General features: G+C 38.2%; 1 protein-coding gene across 3 annotated transcripts; it reads right to left on the bottom strand.

Moving 5' to 3' along the window:
• Positions 1-1,249: 1,249 nt before the first annotated feature.
• On the bottom strand, positions 1,250-14,055 carry sppl2a (signal peptide peptidase like 2A). Of its 3 annotated transcripts, XM_066701434.1 has the most exons (17): positions 13,831-14,055; positions 12,897-13,016; positions 11,799-11,981; positions 11,524-11,613; positions 11,191-11,324; positions 10,921-11,072; positions 10,446-10,542; positions 10,183-10,284; positions 9,824-9,905; positions 9,352-9,426; positions 9,085-9,141; positions 8,874-8,927; positions 7,317-7,416; positions 7,107-7,187; positions 6,776-6,936; positions 6,167-6,200; positions 1,250-2,264 (listed from the first exon to the last, which is right to left on the bottom strand). In XM_066701434.1, exons 1-17 carry the CDS (start codon positions 13,882-13,884, stop codon positions 2,224-2,226), a joined length of 1,617 nt encoding a protein of 538 aa, XP_066557531.1. In that variant the 5' UTR covers positions 13,885-14,055; the 3' UTR covers positions 1,250-2,223. The 3 variants fall into 3 exon arrangements, with proteins under 3 accessions (XP_066557531.1, XP_066557532.1, XP_066557533.1); XM_066701435.1 differs by lacking the exon at positions 6,167-6,200; XM_066701436.1 differs by lacking the exon at positions 8,874-8,927.
• Between the last annotated feature and the right edge of the window lie 11,793 nt (positions 14,056-25,848).

The following is a 25,848-nucleotide window of genomic DNA, read 5'->3' as shown; positions in this document are numbered from 1 at the left end:
AGACTCACTGACCAGTAATAGGCTTAATACTGTCAGTAAAAGATGACCTACTTTACAGATTTACACAAAGCTTATTGTATGTTGTAGGAATTCGAATGCTACAGAAGCTTTAAGTTATTACAAAGGAGAACTGTATATAAACTGTAATGGAATTCATTATAATCCAATGCTGTGAATTTAGGTTTAAAATGACATACAATAGCTGGTCCTACTAAAACATTTTTTGTATAGCAGAATTTTCGAAAACACAAGGGGTTACAAAGGTCTGTCCCATGGATGGTAAGCTGTAGCAAAACACAACCAATCACCCAGGAGAGGGTGCATTTCATAATAAAATAAATATATATTGTGTAGATAAACAGGCACTTTTATGTACAGCCAGATATTTTCTAGGCTGATCTAAAAAGCAGCCTCTTGGGAAAGTATCTTGGAGAGCTTCAGAGTACAGCTGGTTCCCGCCTGCCAGGCCTTCATCATATTGGGTTAGGTGCCCCACTTCAGGGCACAGTGCCCTGTGTGGCCTTTAAAATAGCTCCAGACATTTCCCAAGATCACAGCTTCTTGCGACTCAGTTAAAATGAGGCTGCTGAAACAAAAGCATTAATGAAACCTTCAGGGCAAACTCAAAATAAATGCACAAGCAGCTCCTAGATGTGCCATATTCAGATATTCTGTCATTAAAAGAGGTTTCTTGGATTAAAAAATAATAATAATAATAATAATAATAATAATAATGGTTTGAGTTAAAGAGTTAATAGTTTGCTAAAGAAAATGACATGTCACAACTGACCAGATAATAGGAAAGATATTTTTAAATCTTGAATGTAATCCAGTCTTGTCTAGTGCTGAGCCTCATCACACATAAGCATGACTTACTGAGTGAATATTTGAGATAAAGGCTGACACAATCTGAAGGACACTGTAGCTTTAAAGAGGCCACGAGCGGTCTTTCATTTCCTTTTAGGGGGATCTACTCTTCTCTCAGGCTGACAGCAAGATTGTTGCATGGAGCCAATGAAGAGGCAGAAATCCCACTCACCTTCGGGCCCAGCACAGATCCTGTCCTTGTCACCCTGCCGCCTGAAACAGACTCACTCAGTTCAGCAGGAGTTTACAACAACCTCTCTGAACCATTCATGAGCAATGGCCTCTCTCCCTTTAATATCACTTCAGAAAACAAGGTTGGATTTGAAGATTAAAAATAAAAACAATGTGCAAATTATAGAGAAATAAAAAAACAAGCCCAAAATGGAAGTGAACATTTTAATGAAAACAATAAGGCCAAACAAATTACAATATAAATCGCAACAGCTTGTGCATTGTGTTCATTTATAACTACCATTATTTACAGCTTTAAAAACAATAACTTTTACAGAACAAAAGTTTGTTTTTGTTTTGTATTGTGTACAATTACCACTGTTTTTGGTTTTATTTTAGAAATTTACCCTGCAATTAAGTACACCTCAAGTTCAACTGCACACCACACCGACTGAGGATGGTGGAGAAAGCACATCTCCTTTGAGACCTGTTACCCAGCCGTTCTATTTTAAATGCCCTTCCAGAGCTGAAAGATCAACTGGAGGCCAAACAGCCCCACAGATTCCCCTCAGTCTCATAAAGACTCTGCCATTAATAGGGGTCACTGTTGAGCATAAAGCAATTAACCTTAAACTGTTCCCCATTGTTGATTGATCGTACTTCAAAAGCTTACTTTTCTTTCTTGCACAAAAAGCTTATTAAAGTGTTATTAGAAACTGTTAGTGTCAGCACAGACCTCCCCCCCCCCAACAAAAAGTACCCTTCCTGGTTTCTTACCTCATTTCAACCCGGCCAGACCCCCAACAATATGCACATAGTCTATATAAAATATTACTCTCATTATACAGTGCTTTAATTAAGTATCATCATCAATGCAGTCACAATCATGTCGAAGTTCAATCCCTATGATTAAACTGAGGTTTTAATTCCAGAATTATAATCTATAATCTATACACTTTCAGAAATGTTGTTCAAGAAACACATTTATCACTGTGGGTTTCATTCTAATACCAGTCCTTGCGTAGTTATAAATCGCAAATGCAGAAACATCTCTTAAAGCTTTAATTTTATTCACTCTTTTAAACACAATCAGGGAACCCTATCTATTCCAAGTGCAAACTATAAATAAAAAAGAACCCAAAACTTCCACTCCATTAGACTTTCGAAGCAGATCATTTATTAAACTCAGCATCTTCGTCCTACAGTGGTGTGTTCAGGTTCTCCATCTTAGAGAGGAAGACAGGGGAAACATACACACTTAATTACCAATGAATGATTGAGAAAAATAGACATCTGTCAGAATTGCATTCATCAAAAGAGAGTTTTCAGTCAAGCATATTTTTGTGCTCAGTACCAAATGTCAAAATGTATTTTTCTTTTGGAATCAGATGCACATCTTCAGTATCATGCATTGATCTAATATGCAAATGCAGTGTTCTCCTCAAACAACACATGCATGCAATAATGCCTGTGTGAGAATTTTAGGCAGTTACTACAGTCCTGCAAATATCCAGTTTTAGACTGTTGAATTTATTCTCCCAATCACACTGAAAAATGTTTTTTAGTCAACACAAGGCAATGCAAGAAGTACTTGCATAATGTGGATTTCAGCACTGTATATGGCAAGCTGCTTCAACTTCAATAACAGCCAGACTCTACTGGAAAAAAATCATAAGCTGTCAAATAGAGTTTTGACATGCTGTACAGTACACAGAAATATTGTAAAACTCCAACTGCTTTTGGCTGAGGATTATAAAGACAGGCATATTATATACAGTGAGGGAAAAAAGTATTTGATCCCTTGCTGATTTTGTATGTTTGCCCACTGACAAAGAAATGATCAGTCTATAATTTTAATGGTAGGTGTATTTTAACAGTGAGAGACAGAATAACAGCAGAAAAAATCCAGAAAAACACATTTCAAAAAAGTTATAAATTGATTTGCATGTTAATGAGGGAAATAAGTATTTGATCCCCTATCAATCAGCAAGATTTCTGGCTCCCAGGTGTCTTTTATACAGGTAACGAGCTGAGATTAGGAGCACTCTCTTAAAGGGAGTGCTCCTAATCTCAGCTCGTTACCTGTATAAAAGACACCTGTCCACAGAAGCAATCATTTAATCAGATTCCAAACTCTCCACCATGGCCAAGACCAAAGAGCTGTCCAAGGATGTCAGGGACAAGATTGTAGACCTACACAAGGCTGGAATGGGCTACAAGACCATCGCCAAGCAGCTTGGTGAGAAGGTGACAACAGTTGGTGCGATTATTCGCAAATGGAAGAAACACAAAATAACTGTCAGTCTCCCTTGGTCTGGGGCTCCATGCAAGATCTCACCTTGTGGAGTTTCAATGATCATGAGAACGGTGAGGAATCAGCCCAGAACTACACGGGAGGATCTTGTTAATGATCTCAAGGCAGCTGGGACCATAGTCACCAAGAAAACAATTGGTAACACACTACGCCGTGAAGGACTGAAATCCTGCAGCGCCCGCAAGGTCCCCCTGCTCAAGAAAGCACATGTACAGGCCCGTCTGAAGTTTGCCAACATCTGAATGATTCAGAGGAGAACTGGGTGAAAGTGTTGTGGTCAGATGAGACCAAAATCGAGCTCTTTGGCATCAACTCAACTCTCCGTGTTTGGAGGAGGAGGAATGACCCCAAGAACACCATCCCCACCGTCAAACATGGAGGTGGAAACATTTATGCTTTGGGGGTGTTTTTCTGCTAAGGGGACAGGACAACGGCACTGCATCAAAGGGACGATGGACGGGGCCATGTACCGTTAAATCTTGGGTGAGAACCTCCTTCCCTCAGCCAGGGCATTGAAAATGGGTCGTGGATGGGTATTCCAGCATGACAATGACCCAAAACACACAGCCAAGGCAACAAAGGAGTGGCTCAAGAAGAAGCACATTAAGGTCCTGGAGTGGCCTAGCCAGTCTCCAGACCTTAATCCCATAGAAAATCTGTGGAGGGAGCTGAAGGTTCGAGTTGCCAAACGTCAGCCTCGAAACCTTAATGACTTGGAGAGGATCTGCAAAGAGGAGTGGGACAAAATCCCTCCTGAGATGTGTGCAAACCTGGTGGCCAACTACAAGAAACGTCTGACCTCTGTGATTTGCCAACAAGGGTTTTGCCACCAAGTACTAAGTCGAAAGGGTCAAATACTTATTTCCCTCATTAACATGCAAATCAATTTATAACTTTTTTGAAATGCGTTTTTCTGGATTTTTTTGTTGTTATTCTGTCTCTCACTGTTAAAATACACCTACCATTAAAATTATAGACTGATCATTTCTTTGTCAGTGGGCAAACGTACAAAATCAGCAGGGGATCAAATACTTTTTTCCCTCACTGTACATACACCGATCAGCCATAACATTATGACCACTGACAGGTGAAGTGAATAACACTGATAATCTCGTTATCATGGCCCTGTCAGTGTGTGAGATATATTAGGCAGCAAGTGAACATTTTGTCCTCAAAGTTGATGTGTTAGAAGCAGGAAAAATGGGCAAGCGTAAGGATCTGAGCGATTTTGACAAGGGCCAAATTGTGATGGCTAGACGACTGGATCAGAGCATCTCCAAAACTGCAGCTCTTGTGGGGTGTTCCCTGTCTGCAGTGGTCAGTACCTATCAAAAGTGGTCCAATGGAAAAGCGGTGAACTGGCGACAGGGTCATGGGCGGCCAAGGCTCATTGATGTACGTGGGGAGCGAAGGCTGGCCTGTGTGGTCCAATCCAACAGACGAGCTACTGTAGCTCAAATTGCTGAAAAAGTTAATGCTGGTTCTAATAGAAAGGTGTCAGAACACACAGTGCATCGCAGTTTGTTGCGTATGGGGCTGCGTAGACGCAGACAAGTCAGGGTGCCCATGCTGACCCCTGTCCACTGCCAAAAGCGCCTACAATGGGCACGTGAGCCAAGTTCAAGGTGTTGACTTGGCCTCCAAATTCCCAAGATCTCAATCCAATCGAGCATCTGTGGGATGTGCTGGACAAACAAGTCCAATCCATGGAGGCCCCACCTCACAACTTACAGGACTTAAAGGATCTGCTGCTAACGTCTTGGTGCCAGATACCACAGCACACCTTCAGAGGTCTAGTGGAGTCCATGCCTCGACGGGTCAGGGCTGTTTTGGCAGAAAAGGGGGACCTACACAATATTAGGCAGGTGGTCATAATGTTATGGCTGATCGGTGTACATATATTTTCATATTTTAAAATACACACATATATATTTTCACCTTCCCCCAGTCAAAAGCAATAATGTTAATAATACACATGGCCACTGGAATAAAGCATCAGCAATCTACATAATACATAAAGCCAACTACATAAACTAATACACTACAAACTAATAAAGAAAGTTGTTCAATGTCATTGAAACAGTGTTCATTTAGTTAGTATTAAAACACAAAAACAAAAGAATAATCACAGCCATGCCTATATGGCATTTATAATTAAAGATGAAAAAAATCTAGTTACCAAGAAACAAAACCAAAAATGCAAATGAAGACTTAAGTGATTCCCTATGTGATTTGCATGACTGGGAAATTGTTACAGATGTGCACCTAAAACCTTCTGAAAATGCACTACTTTTAAAAATACTTAAAAAACACAAATTAAATGAACTTTCATCATATTTGAAAAGATGCAAGCATATCATTTGGATGCTTAGCTTTTGAACACATTTACTGTGGGTCGGGCGCCACCTAGTGAATTTACAAAGCAACAGATTACTTGTAGAAGTAGTAAAAAGTTTCAGGTATTTCTTGACAATTTATAGACGCATAACGTTACAGCCAAATTTAACTTGGATCATGTCAGAGATGCTGACAATGAATGGAAGTCCCATGATAATGTTGTTTTTTCCCTTCCTGCTTTCCACTGTAAAGCTTTGATATGTGAAACGGACTAGAAAATGTAAAATGTCCAAATGTACTTCTATGTATTTGTGTATTTTTCATAAATTAAATATGTATTTAATTTAAAAGTATTTATAAGTCTGCAATCACATAGGAAAAAACTGAGATGAAAGGCAGTCACAAATGCTTGAAGACTAAGGAAATACATGGTATTAAGCAGGTAAGAGCTATTCTTGGTATAAGATAATGTCACACCTTGTAATAAAGGTTCCCTTGTGGAGTCCAAAACCTGATGAAAGTAAAGTTTCATTATAGTCATGATTAGAAAACATACAGTTTTGACTCCCTGACCTCAAGACATGCATCAGGTGAGGTTATAAAGGAAACAGAAAAACATATTTATTCTACTTCAAATGTGTGCATCAACAATGAAGTCCGAACTGGCAACAACCTGGATGTTTGAGGTTTCAAGGCAGCCCCTATGGGAGATTTTTTTCTACAGAAAGCTAGAATTCTGCACATACTTAAGAGCAGCTTTCATATACTTGTCCTGACTTAAAAGCTGGGACTTTCATCTGTCCCAAATATGTCAGAGTAGTTCAAACAGCTAAGTACTACACAGTTTTTTTTTCTTTTGCATTAAAAGCATTTCACCATAATATCATTGCTTTCTTAAACTGCAAGAGCCCCATCTGGTTACCAGAATGGCTGCTCTGTTGCTGTGACACCTATTGCTGATGCAAATTAGTAAGTGCCAGCAGCGTTAAATAGCATGCTTAAAGTAACAAAGAACTCTATTCAAACAAGCAGATTTTAAAAACAAATCAAACAAACAAGTACAGAAAAACAATTGGGTGTCCTTACTTCATACGTAGTTCCAGCCCAGAACTGTTTCATCTGTTTGCGTACTAAAGCCACCACAGCACTGGTGACCAGAGTAAAGGGCACCAAGTACAGGAGTGCCGGCTGACCCATCTTGGACAGGATCATGACCACAAACGTGAAGATCATGCCGACACAATAGGCTGTGGAAACAGAAGAAAGAAATATGAACACACATTCTGCTGACGTGCAGCATATTCTAGAGAGGGATCTACTGCTTTGTGCTGGGAGTTTTTAATTAGTAAATCTCCCCCCCATCGCCTAAGTGATTAACATGCAAGCAGGGTAATAGAGAGATCTAATGTTACCATACCTACTGTGCAGGATGCAAAGTAAATCTTCCTGGAGTTGTTGGTCCACACATCAAATCTATGGCAGTAAGCCACCAGCAAGCCTGTTTTGTCAACAAGAGCAGACAGGTCAGAACTCCTCAGCCCAATACGAACATCAACCAGAAACTCAAACAAACCACACTAAGGTTTGCACATGAACAGTGCTTGTCTTTACAGAGCTTTTGTTTTACCTGGCACAATGATGTCTCCATATCCTAGGATGGAAAACTGCATTCCACAGAGGCTTGCAGCCGAGGGGAATAATCTAGGAACTCTCATTACGACAGGCAGCTGCAATGGATATGGTGACAGTGATACATACAACTTTACACTGGACTGCAAGCAAGTCAAGAAAAAAACAACAGTAAAAGCAGACAATTCCGATTTGAAAAGCAGTGGCAATTTTGTTATATGTTAAAAAGCAAATGCAATCCACCCGACACAATCTTCAAAAGTTGTTTTATGTAACAAGTTTCTCTAAATGGAATTTGCTGATGGTGTTTCATTGCTTTCTTTCAAATGGAAGAATTTAGTTCCTAAAACCAGATACCGATTTAAAAAACAAGTAAAGTTTTTATCAGGACATGTTATGACATCATATGACATTTACAATCTCACAATTATGTTGTGGGTAAAGTACAAGCACAGAGCAGTAAAGTAAAATAGGCATGCTGATGACAAAAAGTCACCAACCTTAATTACTTTCAGATTTAATGATTGTCTGCATTTAGTAATTAGTATTTAATCCACATATGTTTCTGATTTGCTTACTGAGACTAGATCAACTGATTTACAGAGACTAGAGCGAATCAACGAAGGCAATCAAGATGTGTATGACTTTATTGCTGAAACCTCAGACCTTGGATGAGGACACCCTTCAGGTAAGGGCAAAATGTTAAAAGACCCCTTTACAAATACAAGGGAGAGTTTTATAAGTAATAGGCACATGAGTTGTCACATGAAGCTTAAGATATGGGACTGAAAGCTGGGTAGTAACTATACCCAGAAGAAATGTTCAGCTCTCTTCGGTCGATTTTGTGACTCTAACTGAAAACACTACACAAGTCTCAGACACATATCAAACCTCAGGGGATGCTATTGCTGTAAGTTAACGAAACCACAGCCAGTCTGGAACCCACCCAGACACAGCTGTGCTCTGCCACTTACAAAATGCCAGTCTCAGTTCGCTAATGTGGTCTGCCACATTTTTATTGGAACCAGTCTCTAGCAGCTAACAGAGGCCTATACCTGCATTATGACAGTGTATTTTTGTTACTGCTACTCTGTGTGGCCATTTGGTAAGAACAAATACAATACTTAAACTTCAGAATTCAGTTTGCCAATATAAGGCAAAACTAAACTTGTCATTATGAGCTTTTTCTGCCTGGTAACACTGTAATCGGACTAAATAACGGATCTAAAGTCTACAGTTTTAGTCCATTTCCTTTCCACCACCTTGATGGCATTTCACGGCTATACACTGCTTAACTTAGAGCCTATAACTGATATATTTGAAAACAACAGAGACACCAGTAAATATGTAAGGCTATCACAGAATTTAAATAAATACAAAACTTTACCAGTAGGTTAAATACTGCTTATAGGAGTTATAACTCCATGTTGTGCGAAGACCAGCAGACTATGGAGTAGAGTGTATAAGCAAGCTGCAACAGAACTGGCCAGCACTCTCTTAACGGGTACTAGGCCATCAACCCCCAGTGAAGAGTGGTGTCGAACTCAGGCCTTACTTTCTCATGGGCACCTGTGGACTCAGCAGGGACTCCCACCGCTCCTCCACCACTCTAGGATCAAACCCAAGTCAAAAGGTTTCAATAAGACTGTGTGTGAATAAGCAACAGCCTACCAGATTGGTCAGCCTGGTTAGTACAGCAATTAATTTAAAAGCAGCGAGCAGAGCAGGAAGCAGGGCAGCGAAGTCTCCTCGCTGCCAGCCTTTACCTTTTCACCTGCAGCTTCGGGTCCCAGAGCAACCTGAACCATAATGCTTTCTCCATTCTGCGAAAGAGCAAATGTATTCATGTGAACATCCCTTTGCAAGTTTTAGTATAACACATAGCATAGCTTATACAACTACAGAAAAAATGACAGCTATTAGGTCAGTATGCTCAGACAAGCCTACAACTCTTATAAAAAAAAAATTGCTGGTGGTTTTATGCACATTGTGCCTTATTGTTATTGTTGCAATAATCTGACAGTCAGCCTTACCTTGGTAAAAAATGGGGTGATGAACACAAAGAACACATCGTAAACCAGCAGAAGACTCAGCAATATAACACAGATCTGGAAGAGAATGAATGCTGGTATTGAAGGCTGCTCTGCAGGCAGGGCTCCCAGGAGCCTCCAGAGACTCAGAGAGGTCAGGGGCTCTGGCTCTGACAACTGGATGGTTTGTGCCAACATGGCATAGGTGTCCGAGGCAACAGACATCAATACGCTCGGCAAATCTTAACTCCTAAACCAGACCTGTTCTTTCCAGGGAAAAGGGAATAAATGTGTACCACTTGTCTGTTTTTATTATTATTAAACAGTCAACTGATGATGGCCACGACTAGCAGCACATTCACAGAATAAATTAAGGATTAAGAAAATGTTATTGAAAGTGGTGAAGCTCATATTTAAATAATTGCCTGTCATAATAAAGAAAATATACTGTACAAATATAATGTGCATTGCATACCTTGAAATTAGAAACGGTTATCGTCTTCAGAAAATTCAGACAGAATGCAATTCCCAGTAGATCTTGCAAAATCCAAATCCATCTGAAATGCAATATGTATTAGTACATTACATCTGCTCATACTGGGGAGTACACTGTACATGCATGTTTAACTAACCTTGGCGTGACATGCCTTGGAGACCAATATCTGTGATTATGAACATTCAAACTAAATTCACTGTTGATGAATATACAGGAACTGCTAGACAACAAGTTTCTAGAAAGAAAGAGCATCTCAAAAATATCTAGCCAGGGAGATTCCCCACCCCACACTACCTATCCCACAGTGCTGAAGAAACAAGGGGATGTCCACACAGTACCTGTCATCGTTCCTGTACACTCCCCATATTACAGCAACTGTGATGCAGAATGCAGCAAGAAAGAGGGATCTCACTTCAAACGTTGTGTTCTTGCATGAAAAACTGGAAAAAATATTTTATTCAAAATTTAGCACAAAATCAACCAATTACCAGCAGTTCCCTATCAAGTGGGAATCAGCACAGAACAGCACAATAAAGAAGAAAGACACCTCTTTAGATGGAATTTCTACTTCCTACTGGTTATAGATTCCATCCTAACACACCTGCATTTTCCATAGGGTATCATTTGCATCAGGGCATCTAGGCAGCTGTACAGGGCCATTGCAGAGGCCACACAGAATATCGAAATTATGACATACACTGAAACAAAAAAGGAAAAAGGCAGAAGTCAGAGAACACGTGGAACAAATCCTCACACAAAATAAATGAAAAGCATCTTAATTGCCTCTACATCTGCAATACCAAGCTGAAAAATAGTTGTTGATAAAAAAAGAAAGTGATCTAGTAGCGAGTCACAGTTTAATGTTAGAAAGAGACCTTGCAGATAGTTAGCCTCTCTAGAGCAATTGTGGTATATGAATGCTCACTCCTCAGCCTTACATGAACACACACGAGTAGTAAGAAGAACATCAGTTCTGATTTCATGGTTTATTTATGTACCTGGAGGGGTGTGACTGATCAAAACACCTCTACTGCATTATTAACGATGAACAAGACCGATTTAAACCAAGCACTTACCAAGCCATTTGTAGAAGAAGTACAGCAAAACGAGCACCACGCACATCAGGACCACAAAAATGACGACTTTCACGGGCGAGTACAAAGACACATCTCCGCTCTCTGCCCTCTTTCCCGCTGGGCCTGCATTCAGCTCCGAAGACATCTTCTTCCTGAAGGGGAACAAGACGCTTCAGTTCAAAATCTTACTTCTCTTTAGCTTCTCATATCATACACTATGCACCCTTCAGTTAAATACAATAAGATAAAAACAAAAATGGAACAATTGACCTTTCTTCTGCACCACTCCAATAGCCCCCCATGGTGACAGTGAAGACTGAAATAAACAACATGACCACAATGCTCAGATCCAGGAATGGCACAGGCGGTGCGTAGAGCTGCACTGACATACTGTCACCGAAGATCTGAAGGGGGGGGATATAAAAAATAACTTAAAAAAAAAGAAATCACAAAGTACACCTAATGCTATAATCTCTAAATAAATTGAATACCTGAACACAAACCTATATATGCACCACAGCGAATGAAAGCACTGACACAAACCATGTGATATTTCAAATTACAATAAAACATTTTAAACGTTGTCTTATATAGTGTGATTACCTGTTGAGCTTCCAACATATCTTTATACCTCATGAGGGCAACAGGAATCGTGATGTTTTCATGTTGAGAGACATTCATTGAAGGGATGAACTAGAGCAGCACAAAGGATTAAAATGTTTCGAGGTATTAGTTTCCAAACAAAGTGGGCAAGATTGAATGAAACATTTTATTGGTATACAGTGTCAAATGTAATTGCAAATCTAAACAACACCAAAAAAAAGCAAGCATGTATATATCAAAGCAACAGCATGGAGCAAATCGACCTCAGGACCTACCACAGATTCTTTGCTGGCAATAATTAAAGCCCTAGCACCAAGCTCCTGAGCAACTCTAGCCTTGGCAAGGAAGGTACAGGTCCCTCTCATTACCACTACGGCCTTGCCCTTCAGCTCCCCAGGAAGTACTCCTGAGTCATTGCAGAGTTCAATGGAGGTCATGTTTACCAACTGGTACAGCTCCTGCAAGGAGAAAGTTTATTTAATCAAGGGCCCTCTTCACTACCCCCATTAATCCAATACAGCATTGCTCCACGTCTAAACCAGTACTGGAGAAAGACATTACCACAAGAAACAAGACAACATTAATGAAGGTGAGGAACGTTTTTCCACCTAATCACTTCCAGTGGCGCAGTAGTTGATCACTTTAGGAACCATACCTTGAGTTGGTTTGTGTGTATAAGACACAGAAGGGCTATGATATGGCAGTGACCCTGGAGTGTAATTGAAATTTCATAGATTAAAGTATATGCGTCATAGATCCAACTGTGATGAATCTGATGATAAACACTGTCCAGAACTCAATATTTTGAAGAAAACTATTTAAATTAATATGGACGTCCTTTCAGCTTCATATGAAATCCCCCAATTTGCATGATATTCTAATTTTAAGGAACATTAACAAAAACACAACACAGTGAACTGTGCCACCGAGTTCTCTTTTTCTGAGAACAGAGAGCCAGCCAGTAATGGATTCTATTTCAATTCTAACACGAAATAATGACAAAAAGTAGAAATGAAACTTGTCAGCAGTTCCGTTGATTGTGAATATGTTTGGCAGTCACAGAGAAGCTCCGAGGCTGATTTGAGTTTAGTATGCTTTAGTGGTCTACACTGTTTCTTACCTGTCACATGGAAAACTGGCAGAAAACTTACATTAACTCCAAAAACTGTTTGTTTGTTTGTTTGTTTGAATAAGAAAAATAAACAATAATATGTAGAGCTTCAGGAAACGTAATGCCTTCATCTGTTGCAGAGCACACTGCAGGCAAAAATACATATACATATATATGTATAGACTTAAGGCTCAAATGTGTATATAGTCAAATGCATAATGTATAGGCTCATTCACATACAAATAAGTGTAAACATACTCACGGCTTTGCCAAGAGATTCTGACAGTGTATTCAAAGCAGGATTATACCAAATACAATACTCTTGTCCATTGTCTGTGGATCCATTTATAGACACATGTAAAATTGCTTCTTGGCAGTTCACCTGGGAAAGGCAGAGATCATTTTAGATCTATTTTGAACAATATCATCATCACATCGGGCTACTTCACTGGAATGTAATAATAATAGTAACAATAATAATGTGTGTAAAGTGTTGTAAACATTAACTGCACTCAAAAATAAATGACTTCTAAAAATGTTAACATTTACTTGTATATTAGTACGAATTACTATCCATTACCATTTCCATTACTGCAGATTTACTTGGATTTACTTGTTTTATCAAGATTGCTTAAACCAAGCAACTTGGTCATTAATCAGCTAATAATTAAAATTACTTGTGGAGTACATTGTCTTTTTAAGTAACCAGTTATTATATCAAACATTCCGTATTTTTGTTTACTGAACATAAGTAATAGATTTACGTACAATTTACATTACTAGCAATTGCTACCATATATTGTACATTACTAAGAATTACTTGTAGAATGGACTTGTACACGTTTTTGTTTTTACTAGTTTTCAGTAAGTGTATTAACAAACCGGTATTATTAAGTGTGGTGACTTGACTTAAGTTACTTCACACTTTAATACTTGATTCGGTATTACAGTTATGACTTAAAACAAAATACAACTGCCAAACGAAGTTAATGATTCGGTCTCTTAAACAGTTTTAAAAACGCTGGTCTTCTGGCTTCACACAACATCGTCTCCCAAACTTTATTAGCGGACAGCCATTACATGACTTTGTGAACTACAACTGATTTTGTCCTTCGTAAAGCTTAGGTAAAACGACCCTATTCGTGTGAATACCGCACCAAAGACACCTGAAAAAAACAATCTGGCGTAGATCCTACCTGTACACACAGATACACCGCAAAAGCGATCATCTCGGTCACTAGTCTTGCCATAGTTGTCAAGCCCGGGCGATGGTTTTCCGTATGTACGTCTGAACATGGGCGAGTAGGTTTTTCCACAGTGTACTTCTTTACTTAGCGATAGTTTCTGTTTCGCCTTGATCCGGTTACAAACTTCATCATAATGTTCAGATAATAATAAAAAAAAAAAAAAGTTAAATTCACTTCCTGTTCCGTTCGGCATCTCCTTTGAAGAATCACACGCAAGCGCTCAGCGAGCACTTCAGCACAGAAACGTCGCGGGCTCTCCGAAGCAAGTGTAGCACATGCAAAACTGAAGAAAACTACAATTTCAAGATACTTCGTCAGCATGTTAGCTTTGCGAAATCTGTATGAATTATATTATGTTTTATGATGTGTGGTACTATGTATCATTTCTAGTTTGTAGTTTAAGCAGTTGTACCAATTAGTATGTCACAGTTAGTACCAGTAGTATAAAAGCAGGTATGTTAGTGTCCATGATTCTATGATAGGAAGTACACATAGGCCCTATATGTACATCAGAAGCAGTGGTACTTTATAGACAAAACAGGGAGAATCACTGTATCGAGAAAACGAAAAATAAAAATGTGCCGAATTGCTTCAATAATTTCATTTATCCAGGGGTATCTGGAAACCTAAAGTACAGTACACAGCAAGAGTCCATAGAGATGCACATATAAGCCACAAGCACTCTCCAAATTCCATCTTGTGTAGGGACAATGGGTATCTTGCCGATTCAATAATAATAGGTCAAATTACACATTTTAAAGTTTTAAGTTTTATTCATTGATTTGTACCGTGCCTGTTGGTTTGCCAAAATGAGATGATTTGATGATCTGAGCTAATGGAGGATATAAAACCATGGGTTGCAGTCTGGCCCCAGGAGCTAAAGGTGGCGTTATATACTCAACTTCACATGGAAAACGTGCAAGCTAAGAAAATTGGTCAACTTCAGTCATTCAGAGCTATGCTGGAACAAAAAAGAATACCACTGAATTTCACTTAATTAGATAAACATTTTATTTAATCACTTGCTTAACATTACAATGACAATTGAACAGGTATTGCATTGTACAGATGTGATTTAGAATTCAGTTCTCTGCATTTAAAAACTTTAAAAATAAAACCCAGGAAGCAAAATATAGATGTAAGGATCAAGTGCATATCTGAAGAGATGTAATATTCAAATATCTAAGTGGGTATAAAGCCATCTGGTATCCTGTAGTACAGTGTCTTTAAGTGCATTACTTGTTTTTTTAAATGAGAAAAAAAAAAGGACTAAAAGCACTTATCCATGTATTTTTTTTTTAATTATTATGAAGGTAAACAATGAAAAAGATGGGGGGGTGTACAGAAATTCAATCAAAATGTACAGTGGCTAAACTTGTGCATTAATACAGATATTACAGTGCGCTCTACTAATTTCAAGTGACAAAAAAAAAGCTTCAGAGACTAGAAACCCTGAGCATCCTAGAACAAAACAGTACAAACAGAACTTCTAATGTGTAGCAAAAGTCTCATTTTGAACAGACAAATAACTTAAGGTTTTAAAAACTGTAAAATGCATAAAAATATGCTTTAAGCTTTGCATCATATCTGGAGAGTGGCCCAGCCACAATATGACAAAAACTGTAATCAAGTAAATAAATAGAGCTTAAAACCTTTACTATAGAACAGCTGATACTGTGTTTGATCCTGTATTCATCACACATACCACAACATACTCATCAGCAGGCATCCAGGTCCTTCTGCAATGGCTTCATTCAATTTATTTTTCTAGCGAGCAATGCATTCATAATGTACAGTGTTACACATGATACAACATTTGTTAACTTCGGTGTTTCTATAAAAGCAGTGCTTGTATTTTAAATGCACTCATTTAGATCACAATTATCCAATAACCACATAAGGTACATCGGTCTTAGGTTTATTTCACACATTTGCTTTATTTGAAGAGCACCAAGGAAACCCAGTGTAAAGGATAAGACGCCTCTTCATTGGGAGGTGAGGTGCTGTGTTGATGAGCTGTCCAGGAACACTAACGACTTGGTGATGCTGTAAAACAAGCACAGTTCATTCAATTACAGTGCAAGCCATGGCAAGATTAAAAATTAAATGCTAAAGCTACACACTCTTACACCACTATTAAAATCCTATGATTTTAAAAGGATTCAATACTATGACCAATTCGAATGGGTTCCAGTGCTTCACAATATTTTGCCATCAGATTCAACAGAAGCCAAATTCCTATAAATGAAATTATGAATCTGATAACAGATCTTTATTATTTGTATTAAATAGGATAGAAATAAAGAAGTCTACTCGTGTGCATTAAAGGTAGTGTTTTTCTGACTGAGAAAAGGGTTGGGCTGTGCAAGGGGCCCAGTGCCGATGTTGACACTGAACTGTCCCTGTTGTCTGTTTGGGAAAAGCAGTCAAATTTGGTTGCCTTTCAGAGTATTTAAATGTTCCTTTTTCATTCACTAAATCCATGTTTAATGGGTCTTGCGTGAACCATGTTCTTATGGGAATTCCTTTGAACATGATTTACATGGAGCCATCCTGTGTCTTTCTGAAGATTAGATTTTATTTGCCTTCACGTGCAGGCAGGTTTGCTCTTGTAATTGCCTTCACTACATAGCCCCTTGTTGTGTTTGATAGGAAACCAGGTTAGTGACAAAATTAACTCAAATTTAAATCATATCAGTGAGACTGTAAACATGATAAGGTAATGTGCTTTTGGTGCCCCAACCTTTTACACACTGGCATTCAAAAAAAAGATCTTTGCCCATAGCTTCCATGTGTCACATATTGCGATGTTCCATGAAATGCAGTTCATGCACAACTGAAAATATGAATTTGATATAAGAAATGCCTTATCCATTAAAAAACACAATGCATGATATTCCCTGAACACTTTTAGTCCAGTAACTAAAAATGTAAATTATGTAATTTGACAAATACACACATCTAAATAGTCAAATATAAAATTAATTGTAGCAGATTATAAATATTCACTATGGTGTATGTACACTCAAAATGCAAGAAGATTTATAGAAAATATAAGGGAAAAAAATAACTAAGACCCCATTCCCCATTGAGAACAGGGTCATAGTTTTAAGGCGGCCCTGGGCCAGGAGAAAACTAGTCCAGCTTTTTGACCCAGCCTAAATCTTTTGAGGTGGCCTAAAGGTGACCTAAATGTAAATATGAGTTTGCCGGGCCCTGGACTGGGTGAAATGCGTCAGTGCGTGACAACTCATGCCACACCCCCGCTTCTCGCCAACGCAGAAGTAAATACAGGCACCAAAAAAGCTTACATGACTTACAAGACAAACAGTATTTTCTCTATATTGTTTGAATATTTTTGAATGTCATATCGATCTATAGCCTTAAATGTACTGATACATTTCACTAGCTCACATCTTTATGTTTAAAAAAAGTATAGGCTAAGTCATTTTCTAATCTTCTAATTTTCTAATCTATATTAATGATCTGGACTCTGGGATAGTTAGCAAACTTGTCAAATTTGCGGATGATACTAAAAAAGGTGTCTTAGCAGATACAATCTCAGCAGCACAGGTTATTCAAAGGGACTTAGATAATATTCAGTTGAGGGCCGACACCTGGCAGATGAGATTCAATGTGGACAAGTGCAAGGTATTACATGCAGGTAACAAACATGGCCACTATAATTACATTATGGGAAGAATAGAACTAGATGAAGTAACGCATGAGAAAGTGAGGAGTCCACGTAGACTTCTAGGTCTTTCTCCATCCAAACAATGTGGGGAAGCAATAAAAAAAAGGCAAACAGAATGCTAGGGTATATTGTCAAAAGTGTAGAATTGAGAACAAGGGCAGTAATGTTCAGACTGTACAATGCACTAGTTAGAGCTCATCTGGATACTGTGTACAGTTCTGGGCTCCACACTTCATTAAAGATATCGCTGCTCTAGAGGCAGTTCAGAGGAGAGCAACCAGACTTATTCCAGGTCTGAAGGGAATGTCCTACTGAGAGAGACTGAGGGAACTGAACCTTAGAACAGATGAGACTACGTGGGGACTTGATTCAAGTCTTCAAAAATCTTGAAGGGCACTGACCACATCAAACCAGAGGAGCTTTTCGAGATCTGCAGGGATACACACACCCAGGGACACAAATGGAAATTGAGCTTCAAGGCATTCGAGACAGAAAACAGGAGACACTTCTTCACACAGAGAGTTGTCACAACCTGGAACAAGCTCCCCAGTGATGTGGTCGAAGCTGAAAATTTGGGAACATTTAAAACTAGATAGGATCCTTGATTCACTTAGATATTAATGGACACGAATGGCCTCTTGTTTGTAAACTTTCTTATGTTCTCATTTTCTTATTGATTTAAAATGTAAACAGTTCAAACTAGTCGGTCAAAAATAAAAGTGTGTGTAGCTGGTAAACTTATAGTTTTTTCTTCCTTTACTAAGTATGACTGAAGTCTGAAATATAACCGTATGCAATTTTCAGGTGTTAAATGCATTGTGAACGGGACCAGTTAACTTTATTCACTTGTCCAAATTTTGCATTAAAACGATCTAAATTTAACCGAAGCAGTAAAATTAGATCAGCTGTTTACTATGCAATCCAAAATGCAATTATATTGAGCTGAGCAGTACAATTACAAATGCCGGCTTTGGAGGTAACAACTGGGACGATGCAGAAATTAAAGCACTGTTTAAAATATGGATGGAAGATAAAGTTAAAAAAAGAAACCAAAGAAAGTGTACGAGTGCTGCTGTCTATCAGGATATAACTATAGAAGCGATCACAGAAGGCTTCTTTCAATGGGTATCAAACCACTCACCCGACCAAGTTAAAAGGAAAATAAAAATGCAAAGATCAGACTTTAAAAATGACAACAAACACAGTGGAGTCCAGAGAAAAGGTTGCACGTTTTTCCGAGGAACTCCGAGAAGAAATACTGAGCAGCAGCTTGGATTGCATGGGACACATCGACCTGCAGCAAACAGCACCGAAGAGACGGACACTTCTGAAGTACTACTACTGTAATATATGTACTGTGTGTGTATGTAATACACATTTTCAGATTATAAATCTCAATAGGCTATTGATAACTAATGCATACGATTTCTTGAGATTTAACGTAGATGTCCTACTAAATGTGCTTCGCTTTTGGGTGAATTGTATAACAGCACTTTAGACTTGCAGAACCGAAGATAGACATTTGAAAAGGGAAATATATTAATTTGATTCCCCATTGAACCAGGATTTTTTTTTATTATATTAGAAAGCTTCGGCTGCAAAGGGTTAAGACTACTTTCAAAGAAAATATAGAACTGATCAATAGCCTATACATATATATATATACACATACATACACACACACATATATATACACATATACATATTTATAGATATACATATATATATATATATATATATATATATATATACAGACACACACATACATATATATACACATACACACACACATACATACATATATATATATACACATATACATTATATACACACATATATATATACACATATACATATATATATACACACACACATATATATATACACACACAATCACAACTTATATATATTAAGTTGTGATTATAAATACATCATATACACCTGTAAGCATACCTAATGTAATGCGTAACTGGATTGTTTGAGCAGATCTGTTTAATTCCCTCCATTTCGTTTAGGCCTCCTTTTCAGCTGCATATGTGAACGCACTTAGGCCTCCTAAAACCTCGACTGTGAACGGGGTCAGAAAAAAAGCTGGACTAAATTTGAGGCGGCCCAGGGCCGGCCTAATAAATGTAAACGAGGTCTAACTTACCATTGTGAATACCTGCAGAATCATACAAAAATTATTCTTGAACACTATCTGACATTCCATTGCCATAGCCACCTTTTGATTTCATTTGATCCTGAATCGAATCCACCTTCAAAAGGAAAAAACAAAGCAGGAAGTTCTCTTATTTGACAGGCAGAAGAACAAGCTTTCATTAGAAAGTGACAAAGGAACTAATTTCTGGCATTTTAAAAACAGAAGTAGCACGTTTCAAAGGTCAGACGTAATTTATATTATGAAAATATAACAAAAGAAATGGCTGTATAAAATATAATTGATCAACTCTCAACATACAACACAACACAACATTCAAATATACCATATAAAGAGATCGATTCTGGTTAAGGAACCTAGAGAAATACAGGAACTTACTTTGTCATTAGATAAGCTTGATTTAATTAAGAAACAGAAATGGTTTAATATTGCAAGTGACAGCTATAAGGCTGTTCAAGACAAAAAATATATTTGAAAGATACAAATTCTCTTCTTGTGAATTAAAACAGACAATATGACAGAGAGAGAGAGAGAAAACACAACTTACTGCTCCAAGTCCTATATTCATGTCCCCCGATCCCACATGTGTGGTGTGTACAAAGTTCATCGGCTCTCCGATCATAGAACGGTCTATTCGCCTTCGCCGCTTCTGGAAATGCAGACAGTCAGTAACAGAAGGACTTGTACAAGGTATTGACATGCATATGGAAGCTGTCTTTACACCAAGGTGAGAGAACTACATGTGTACATTACTATTATGTGGAGATTGCTTAACCACCATACACGGTTTCTGTATGTATGTACACACACACACGCACATGTGACAAATTAAAGGACAAACCTGAATAAATGAGTGGAGGAACATAACGAATGCAGATGGCTCCAAACAAGTGTACTGCATGATGCAATTAACATCCTATCATGCTCTGAGCAGACCCAGTTGACCTCGATTTTGGATCAAGATGGCAAGAGGAAAGGATCTAAGTGACTTTGAAAGAGGGGTCATTATTGGGGCATGAAAGGCAGGAGCTTCAGTCACAAAGACTGCTCAACTGGCTAGTGTGTCAATAGGAACAGTGACTAAAGTAACATCTGCATTTAGATCTATGGGAAAGACAACAGTAAATAGGGTTGGAAATTGTGGTCCAAAGCACACATTCAATGACCATGATGCTCATGCATTACTGCGATATGCAAATCATTACAAAGTTATTCTGAGTGATCACCTTTATCCTCTGGTGAATCATTTCTATCCTGATGGCAGTGGTCTTTTCCAGGATGACAATACCCCCATCCACAGGGCACGAGGGCTCACTGAATGGTTTGATGAGTATGAAAATGATGTGAATCATATGCTATGGCCTTCGCAGTCACCAGATCTCAACCCAATTGAACACCTATGGGAGTTTGGACCGACGTGTTAGACAGCGCTCTCCACCACCATTATCATCAAAATACCAAATGAGGGAATATCTTTTGGAAGAATTGTGTTCCATCTCTCCAGTAGAGTTCAGAGACTCGTAGAATCTGTGCCAAGGCGGCCCGTGGTGGCCCAACACCTTACCGAGACACATTATGTTGTTTTTTCCTTTAATTTGTCACCCGTCTGTATATACATACACACACACACATATATATATATATATATACATACATACATACATACATACACACATGTAAAATATCACATAAATTAAGGTATATTAAGTAGGGGGGGGGCGGGGGGGAGAGCAGCTTTTGCATCTTTGTTGTATTGGATTCAAGGCAGAATGAGTGCTGGGGAATGAAGGCTCCCATAAGCACATGTGGCTGACAACATGATTCCAGATAGTGATTTTAATTTAGACCTTTGTCTTCCCTCTGGCTTACTCTGTGTGGCAAATTTCATTCTGTACACAGGAACCATGGCAAGTAAATGTCTGGGTGTGTAATTTACCCCTGTCCTAGTCATTAAATCAACACTAATATAAAACAATTTAAAATGTAAAATGTACCATTCATGCATTAATGCTTGTGCTTTTATATTTTTGAGGAACCTCAATATGAATGGAATGCTTACAGCTTCAGTACATCAGAATTGAAATTAAACTGTAGCCCATTTAAATAACTGGGTAATGTGGACGGATTTAAAATTAGGCCACTGGTAAGAAATCTAACTATGAAGCTCTTGAAGGTGTCAGAAAACACAATTGAAAAAACCTAAATCTTATTTGTAGTCTTATTTTAGTCTCTACTTATCTGCAAGCTGACAGGGAATAGGGCAGTGTTGTCTTTTATGTAATTATCCCTTTTGAATTTAAAAGCCCAGCTGAAGCAGACAGAACGTATGCCAAAATATGAATGAGGGTTATCAATAACTGTAGTACCAAGTGTAGACAATGCGTTCATGCATTAGCAGTAAAATGCTGCATTCCTTCTCAGATTTATTGATAGTGTGCAAGCAATGTGTCCCATTTACTTTCAGATTGTATGTTTTTTAAATCTTTTGGAAGTGCCATGAGCTCCATGATTAAGATAAAACACTTCTGAATTATTTAAAACACAGATGAACCAAAAGCAAATAGACAATAAATAAATAAATAAATAATAACCTGAATCTGTAAGTCACTGACAAAATGTAATTAATAATAATCGGCTGTTGATTGTTTAATATAGTTTATATATACAGCTCAGCAAAAAATTAAGAGATCACTGCAATTTTTTCTTAAATCAGCATCTCTACATCTACAGCCATTCCATTCCATTCATATTTTTATTTGGAATTTGGGAGAAATGTTTGTTTAAAGAATAAAACAAAAATGTTCATTTTACCCAAACACATACCTATAAAAAGTAAAAGCAGGGAAACTGATAATTTTGTATATATATATATATATATACAAAATTCACACACACACACACACACACATATATACTTACTGGCTGTGGTTGTTCTGCAATGCAGCAGCTGAAACAGACCCAGAACTCAGTCATGCTGAATATGCTGCCTCTGATAGAGCAAAAACTTCCTCACTGTGGAAAATATTCAGTTGTCTTCCTGTAAGGCTCACCAGTGATGTTGCCACGAGCATATGATGGAAGCTTATTATGAGCAAAGGACCAGGAAGAAGAAAAAAAAAAAAAAAAAAAATGTGGGGAAAAACGAACAAATCCTATATTCCCTCTCAAATGTCCGTTTTGTTATGCCGAGGAATATCCAGCAGGCTTCACGACCGGGTGGCTAATGAACGGCAGCTTCCTGCAGACCTGAAACATGAAATGAATACAGAATTTCAGGGTCACAATTCACAGAACAGTTAGTCCATTATACACACTCAAATTTCACCGATTCTTGTGTTTTGTATATTTCTTTTCATCTAATGGCTTATCTTTTGATCTCTCTCAACTGAAATGAAACTGGCTCGCTCTGACATCAGTCCATCATGTAGTGGCAGCTGCGAGGGGTGTATTCTCGGAATGAGGCTATGAAGCATTTCAGCAGCAAGGCCTTTATTAATCACACGCTATAGCACCCAAGAGCACACTGACACAGCAGCCACAGCCACTGCCAATGAATCTTCAGAGGCAGAGCAGAGAAGCAGTCTGGTCTTTTCAGTCATGTACTCTACTCACCTTTGCACAGCAAGAGAGAAAAAAAAGTTAAATCGCTGAAAGGGGACAGTTCTTCCTTACAGCTCATACAGGGCTCATTCAGATTCAAGTATTTGTGATTAGAGATAACAGATGAAACAATCAGTGAATTAAAACGTGTAATTAAACTACACGCATTTACTTACTCACTGTATCTGTGAGCTGTGTGTAAATATTCACAATTTTTTCACCATGGCTACAGAAATGTTACCGTTTTATTCCCACGAATACAAATGGAAATGCCTCCTGTTGCAGCAGAAAGAAAATATGCATGGCTGCAGGAGATTAATGATTCACTCCTTTGAGCCTGCATTTCACTGTTGGGTGTCTCTACTACATTATGTCCTTTCAGACTCGTGGCTTTCATTTTCCATGTTAGAATAAATTGTATTTGCATATGGAAAATCCTATATTTATTAATCTCAAAATAAATAAATATACACATGTATTTTACATTAATTATCTGGAAGATGACATTTAAAGGAAAGGAAAAAACAAAAAAGTGTGCTTATAAATACACATCTTCGTTAGAATCAAAATACAGGAAGTGGGAAAACATTCAGTCATATCATCAAGTCTGTCAGATATCAGGTCTTTAACCACAGACAATTCAAAACAGGGCTTTAGAGAAGGTTGTGAGAAACTTGTATTAACATTACGATAATTAACACATTAGTCCTAAACTCTGCAACATGAAAAGTTTATTGTGGAGACAGAGACAGGTGACACATAGATCCAGCCAGCACCAACGCCTTTCACATTGCTTTTAATCAAATGGAACAAGCTTAAATTACATTCACAAACACTTCTGTCTAGGACAATAGAGAGTTTATGCCACATAAAGCATGTGTATGTGTAAGAACATTGAATAAAAACAAAATAAGGGCACTGTTAAGGGTCCCAGAAGACCAGTGACAACAGTCCATGCGGTTTAGGCACATGGAGTGGCGTAACTGCATTAATGTTGTCATTCCACTGTAACACAGATCTCAGAATAGAACAGATCAGAGAATAATTGTCCTCAATACACAGATCCCCTTAGGAGTTGGATGCATGATGAAGCCAGGCAGTGGTTTTTCAGATCTGAGACAAGACTCTTTTGCTATAAAATCAATGACATCGTCAGCAGTCAGCACCATCTGAAAGTGCTTCCCAGCATGTCAACGTGGGCTGTGGCAGACACACAACCATGTAATCCACATCGAACAAAATATTTACCTGAAGCCCACAAACCACAGACACAACACTCACTGCATAATTGATAAATTTACAGGATGCAAATTTCTGAGCAGTAACTTTACCTGGCTACACTACTTATCAGGAGAGAAAGTGAGATCAGGTGACTGATGGCTGCATTTACCCTGCAGCTGAGGCCTCTGATTGCAAAACGGCAGGACCAAAAATAACAAAAACGCATCCAAACGATAACATTGGGCTAAACTCGGCACAAAAATCCCTGATCAATGACAGGATTCATAATTCTATTCCATTTCATACATAAACCACCTGCTGCAGATATATGTGATAATCTATAAGCATCTAGTTTTCAGAAAAGGAAATTCATCATAAGCGTGATATGATCAGTGATTTAAATGTGGCATCACAAAGACACACACCAGCCTGCAGTCCTCACTCACATACAGGGAAGTGTTACGCAGTAAAACTGAAATCAGGACTTCACAAATCTGACATCCCAAATGTAAAAAAGGAAATTAAAACGCCAATTCCACAGAAAAACACAATATTCAAGCATTTGACGAGCAAAGGCACACTAGTAATATTTTTGAATGAAGCCCTATATAATTTGTTAGCAAGGCGTAAATATATATATAGTTGACAATAAGGCTGGTGGTTATTGCGAAATCAGTAGAGATGGTCTGATTGAAATCAACTGTATGTCACAACTGGTCAGACTGCAATAATTTATTTTTCAGACAAATTAATTTAATGCTCATCTTTTGAGGGTAACGTTGCAAAACCGTGGGCAGATTCAGCTGTGGTTGAAATAGAAGAGCAGTCAGCCTCACATTAATAAGGTGCTGCAAGACAACCCTGCAAACAGGAAATCTAGGTCACGGATGCACTGCTTTCACAACACACCAGAGCTCAGCATCATGACTTTGAAGACAGAGGAAGACCACAACACGCTACAATAAAAAGCCCCTCCGAACTCAACATTTTAAAATAGTACAACATGCCTTTTGTTTATACCTATTCCTACTGCATGCAGTTGAAGTTTCAAAGAGGCAATTCTATCCTGCAATCTTTTCTATACGCTGAAAATGTTTTACTATCTAACATTTGATGCCCTATTTCATTACATAAGAACGCAATAAAAGAGCATTAAAGTTTCAACACCAACACCTCTATTTCTGCAAGAAGAAACCCACTACACACTGCAGCTGGAATCATCCCTGCACAAAGCAAGAAGTAAATATTCAGACCATCATCCACCATACACTGCATGTGCAGTTTTCATACC

Source organism: Amia ocellicauda, chromosome 4 (genome assembly GCF_036373705.1).
Source record: "Amia ocellicauda isolate fAmiCal2 chromosome 4, fAmiCal2.hap1, whole genome shotgun sequence".
NCBI classification, from domain to species: Eukaryota; Metazoa; Chordata; class Actinopteri; order Amiiformes; family Amiidae; genus Amia; species Amia ocellicauda.
The sequence above is the reverse complement of the archived record's forward strand: the minus strand, read 5'-3'. Positions and strand labels throughout refer to the sequence as shown.

Excerpts from the sequence above, each read along its gene's own strand:
- sppl2a (XM_066701434.1), bottom strand. The coding sequence starts at position 13,884 with ATGGCAAGACTAGTGACCGAGATGATCGCTTTTGCGGTGTATCTGTGT. Across the intron at positions 11,325-11,523 it reads ATATGTTGGAAGCTCAACAG|ATCTTCGGTGACAGTATGTC; the intron begins GTAATCACACTA and ends CCCCCCCTTCAG. Across the intron at positions 10,543-10,920 it reads CTTCTTCTACAAATGGCTTG|TGTATGTCATAATTTCGATA; the intron begins GTAAGTGCTTGG and ends TTTTTGTTTCAG.